This window comes from Ceratotherium simum, chromosome 34 (genome assembly GCF_057802395.1).
Source record: "Ceratotherium simum simum isolate JZ-2026a chromosome 34, ASM5780239v1, whole genome shotgun sequence".
NCBI classification, from domain to species: Eukaryota; Metazoa; Chordata; class Mammalia; order Perissodactyla; family Rhinocerotidae; genus Ceratotherium; species Ceratotherium simum.
In genome coordinates, this window is record NC_141933.1 from 18,550,934 (window position 1) to 18,556,949 (window position 6,016).

The window sequence follows — 6,016 nt, forward strand, 5'->3', positions numbered from 1 at the left end:
TTGCATTTATTTCTCTTGTGGAGGTACATTGGCTGTTACATCCAATATAATATCAAATAATGCTGGTAGTTGCTGAAATTTCCCACAATTTGTATTTTAGTGAATTTTTTAAAAATCAAGAATGGTGTTATTTTTCATAATGCCTTTTTCAGCAGTTTGAGATGATTACACTATTTTCTCCTTAATTATATTAATGTGATTAATTATATTACAGGATTTTATTGTATTGGATCTTGCTTGCATTTGTGGAATAAACTTTGCTTGGTCAGTGTTATATTGTCTTTTTATATTGCTGGATTCTGTTAGATCTTTTTAAAGCATTTCTGCATGGACTTTCATAAGTTACAATACATACAGCCATTCTCTATCTTTCTGTCACCCTTAATGTTTTCTTTCATACTTTAATGTTAGCACTTTTGGCTGGCTAACGTACTATATATTTTACTTATAAAATTTTGTGTATTATCTGTTCTCCCATCAGAATGTAAGCTCACTGTTGGATCCTTAGCGCTTATGATAGTACTGGGCATAGTAAATAATTGAATGAATGCCTTATAGAGAGAATTAGGAGTTTTAATTTTTAAAATAATCTACATTCATAAACAGTTTAAGTAGCATTGGAATGATATTTTCTTTGAAGGTTTGTGAGTAACAATCATACCTAGCATTTATTATCTTTTTATTCACATTTATTATTTGCTATTATCTTTCTCTTTTAACTGGTATTTGCCCCCACAATAGTCAAATGCCGTCCTGGACGGGATAAATAACAGAAGATGCAGCTTGTTTGTCCTGCACGTGTTGTGAGCGCTGAATTCTTCTGACAGAAGTGCTGGCCAGAGGAGAAGAGACCAGAGGCCTGGAGCATTCACAGTGACGTCTTATTTCCTCACCTCACACAGTGGAAGCACACACATTTTTCCAGGCGTTTTGAGAATTCGTATCCTATAATTCTGTTTTCTGGTTGAGTCATACCTTTTCTTTACTATTAGTTCTGAAAACGGTCAGAGGCATCCTTAAGCATTATTATCCTAATTGTATCTCATGTATTTCTGTTATGACATAAGCATAAAGACTCATACAAAGAGGAGGAAAAGTCTACTTTTCAAAATTACCCTCAAATAAGAAAGACAGTTTTTAGTGTTTCACTACTAAGCATGTTACTGATTTTGGGTTTAAGATTTATACTATATTTTATAGTAAGGAAATTCATCTATTTTCATAATACAACCATATATTTTTCAGAAAGTGAGGCTGAGTTAATTAACCATGCTTAAGAACCTATAAACATGATCATATTTTATCCTTGAACTATTTTCATGAAATATAGATAAATTTTTAAATATTTAACTCTCATTTTACTTGAAGGTTAATTAAGGCCAAGATGGGGAAATAGGGACCAGGTTTACCCTCCTGCCTAAAACAAGCAAATAAACCAGAGAAAATATATGAAATAATGGTTCTCAAGACACTAGATGCCAGAAACAATTGACAGTAATAGCTGAGAGACGAGAAACAAACAAGCTGAGCCTAGAATTGCCCCAGTTTATTGCTTTTAGAAAGTTTCCATGTTGTGGTGCAGAGAGGGACACCTGGGAAGATCCTGGCAGATTGCTTGAGTTGGGAAGATGCAGCTGAGAGTCCGAGGAGACCAAGACACCAAGGCAGCTAGAATCCTGAGAGTAAAATATTGAAGAGACTAGAGCTGGAGAGACAGAGAGAGAGAGAGAGAGAGAGGTAGGGTGAGATAGAGAATGCTGGAGAACTACAGGTGATCCCCCTCATTTATATATCAGAGTACTGCTCAGTGAGTGCATTTGAGGAAACTACTTATGGCTGAGGGAAGATTTACTCAGCTGGATTAGAGAGAAGAGTGCCCAGTGCCCACACTGGGCCAGGAATAGTGTCTATTCTCGCCATCTGGAAAAGCTCATGGTTCACAGGGCAGAGCTTTGGATTGAGTACTTGAGTACTTAGGAAGATCTTGCTTCAGCAGTGGGACACAATTGTCCCTAGCCTGAGCACTACTCCAGACCTGCCTAATAAACTATGATAGCAACAACAATAACAAAAATCCAGAAAGAAAACATCCAAAACAATCAAACGAAATATTGTATTCAGAATTTTGTGTGTATGTTAAAATGAGATATTGATCTGATTATTTATCTTGTGATGCCCTTGTTTCATTCTGTCATAAGGGTTATGCTGGGTGCATAAAATGAGTTAGGAAGTAGTTTAATTTCCTCTTGTCTCTGAAAGTGTTTATGTAAGATTGGTACTGTTTCTCAGTTATTTCATATACACATATCATTATATTTCGGTTGAAAATTTATTTTCAAAAATGATCATGCTTAATTTATACTGTGCTGTTTAATTCAGAATTGGGAAATGTTATTATATTCTTCTTATCAATTTCTAATTGAATTACATTATTCTAAGACATGTATTTTGTATGACTTAAATCCTTTGAAATGCATCACAACTTTTTTATGGCCTAGTGTATCATCTATTTTGGTGAACATTCCATGGGCACTTTGAGATAAATGGAAAAGTCCCACAACTGTTTTCTCTTTCCCCACTCCCACACAAAAGCAGATTCTATCCACTTGCCCGTCTGAAACTATGTAACAAACTATGTGACAAACTTCATCTGCATTTGAAACAAGTTTTAAATGACTTGTTCTGAAATTCACATTCATCATCTTCTGGAAGTCAGTTCAGGTGCGATCTGCAAAGATATAGCTCAAACTTAAACAGGTTTGCCTATTTTGAAGGTCATGATTAAACAATAGAGTTTTTATATATATTCACTTCTGCCCAGACTGGACTTTTCCCTTTTGGTGACTTGACCTCAAGTTGTTCTTTCATGATTTCCCCCCCAGAGGACATGGTTCTGAAAGTCCTCTTCTCCATGGTGATTACGCTGGTAGCATCTCTGGAGATGCAGGGTCTACCTTCAAAATTCTGATTAAGGTCCCAGTGAATTTAATTAGAGAAGAATCATCCCTGGAGATGCACCAATGGAATGACTCAATAGTATGTGCTATGGTTCAAATGTAGACAAAGTTTGTACAGATCTTTGCCCTTACTTCAGAGAGATTTGTCTGTATCAGTAGTCACATGACTGGCTTTTTCAGGAGTTGAAATGATAGATGCAGAACATAATAAAATAAGTCTATAAAATTATTCTCCATCCTCAAACAAGCCACATTCAATGATGCTGTAAGAAGACTGGCCAGTATAACTGACTGAGAATTAAAATGTTGTAAAATGTTCACTTTTAGTGGTGTAAAATACAAACTGCAAAATATTTATCTAAATAATTCCAAATTTTCTCTTGCACAAAGTTACTTTTTTAACATCTAAATATTGATTTAATATTTGTTTGTTATTAGAACAAATTCTGCAACAAAGAAGTTTTTGATCTCTTTGTTCACAATCAAGATTCAGTCTTTAGCTCACAGACACTCATATTCATTGTGAAAATCCCTACAATTTAAAAGGTAACATTTTTCTGAAAGACTGAAATGAATCAGACTTCCTGCATGCATGGAAAGAGTTGGTTATATGGAACCAGGTCAAGGTCCATGTGTTATCTTGTTCTCTGTGTTCACAGAGACGGCAGCAGTGCATGAAGGACAAGGGAGAAGGCACTGCAGCTTGGAACCTGGGTGGAATGACTGTCTTATTATGCAGGTAACCCAAGAAGTGTATTTATACATAAGATTCTGAACTAACCTTTACATTTTGCAAGAGTGTATTGGCGGTGTGGGAATTTACAGTCTTTTGAAAGTTCTCCTATGAAATTCTGATAATCAGCAATGTTAGGAATCCTTTGTGATTACTAAAATATATGGGGGTTGATTCAATTCCGTAATACTCTTTTGCACATTTTCATATGATAAAGATTTAAAATAAATTTACCTCCTCTTACATCAGTATTTTTCAAAAGTAATTTCAAGTGTGACTATTTAGGGATATTTTAATGGGGAGATATTTCTAAATCTCTTGATAGTTTCAATTGACATATTCTCTAAACGTTGTTGGTTGATCTGTCAAAAATTATCATGAAGTAGCATGTTACTTCAATTCCTATTTTTCTGTTCACAATTGAGATTCAGCATCTTATCACATATTTGTTGACCATTTGGATGTACTCTTCATTCAACTGCTTATTTATAGGATTTGCCAACTTTACTGGTGATTTGTTTGTCTTTGTTTGTTAGTTGCCGAGAGTTCTTTGTCTATGTTGATGTTAACTCTGTATATGTCCCCTAAAATGTAAATCTTTTCCCCAAACTACTTTTGTCTATTGATAATATGGTATCTTTTCTTAAATCCTTAATTTTTTTTTTGAAATTGTCAAATATGTCTATTTACGATTTCAGTGATTAGTTAAGAAGATTCTCCTACCCATAGAATGTAGAAAACCATCTCTTTTATTACCTGGAAAGTAAATATAAATTAAATCTTGCTTTAGTTTTTCATTAAACCTTTAATCTATTTTTATTTTATTTTTCTATAAGATATATTAGCTATATGTGCAATTCTATTAGCTTCCAGATGGAAAACTAGTTGTGGCAACCCATTTATTTAATAATGTGCCCTTTCCCCACATATGTCTCTACTTGTCTTTCTATTAGTCAGTGAGATTACTGAGGTGAGGGACCATGTTCTAAGCAGCCTTGTATTCTTATAATCTCTGAACGTACTGGAACATGATCAATCATAATGCCTATTTTTTGAATGTGTAAACAAATTATCTTAAGATTTCAGGAAGTCACTAGTAATAATCATATTTACAGGTAATTTTGTCCTGAAGTCTGAAATAAGACATACAGGAGAACCTATGGAACAAAGGAACAATGTGACTGAGCTTGTCTTCTTGGGGCTCACTCAGAGCCACCAGGGTCAGAAAATATTATTTGTTGTTTTCTTGTTCATCTACATTGTGACAATGGTGGGCAACCTACTCGTCATCGTGACTGTGGTGGTCAACCCAACCCTGGATGCCCCATGTACTTCTTTCTTGGCTACTTATCATTTATGGATGCTGTTTATTCTACTACAGTCACCCCAAATATGATTATAGACTTATTCTATGGGAAGAAAACCATTTCTTTCCAAGCTTGCATGAGCCATATTTTTATAGGGCACTTATTTGGTGGTGCTGAGATTTTACTCCTGGTGGTCATGGCCTATGACCGCTTCATGGCCATCTGCAAACCCTTGCATTATTTGACGGTCATGAATCAACGGGTGTGTGTTCTGCTGCTTCTGTTGGCTTGGGTTGGAGGGTTTTTGCATGCTATAGTTAAACTCCTCTTGGTTTATAACCTGCCCTTCTGTGGCCCCAATGTCATCGATCACTTCGTCTGTGACATGTATCCCTTATTAAAACTTGCCTGCACTGACACCTACATTATTGGTCTCACTGTGATTGCCAATGATGGGGCAATCTGTGTGGTCACCTTTGTCCTCTTACTCATCTCCTATGGGGTCATTCTGCGCTCCCTGAAGAATCTTAGTCAGGAAGGGAGGCACAAAGCCTTGTCCACCTGTGGCTCCCACATCACTGTGGTGGTCCTCTTCTTTGTCCCATGTATTTTTATGTGTGTGAGACCTCCTTCTACCTTACCTATTGATAAATCCTTGACTGTGTTTTACACTGTTATCACCCCTATGTTGAACCCCTTAATCTATACTCTGAGAAATGGAGAGATGAAAAATGCCATGAAAAAGCTCTGGACCAGAAAAAGAAAATGAGGCAACAGAGACATGTATCACCTGTTTTCAATGAAGAATTGCTCCTTCCAGGAGAGTCACGTGTGATTATTTAACTGTAGTAAATTTCTCTTCATGTTTAATAACTTGGGCATGATGAAAAATATATATTATGTGAATACATCCCATTATCAAAATATATTTTTAAGATTTTCAAGATATATATTTTGTTTAAAATATGTTTCTAAGATTTTCATAATTTCTTAGGAAAATATATGTTCAGTTTTTGTTT

At 35.4% G+C, this 6,016-nt stretch overlaps 1 protein-coding gene across 1 annotated transcript; it reads left to right on the forward strand.

The window, feature by feature from the left end:
• The first annotated feature begins 5,001 nt into the window (after positions 1-5,001).
• On the forward strand, positions 5,002-5,766 carry LOC101395564 (olfactory receptor 4A47-like). Its single transcript, XM_087423278.1, has one exon. It carries the CDS (start codon positions 5,017-5,019, stop codon positions 5,764-5,766), a length of 750 nt encoding a protein of 249 aa, XP_087279404.1. The 5' UTR covers positions 5,002-5,016.
• Positions 5,767-6,016: the final 250 nt, after the last annotated feature.

Coding starts and splice junctions, on each gene's coding strand:
- LOC101395564 (XM_087423278.1), top strand. CDS start 5,017: ATGTACTTCTTTCTTGGCTACTTATCATTTATGGATGCTGTTTATTCT.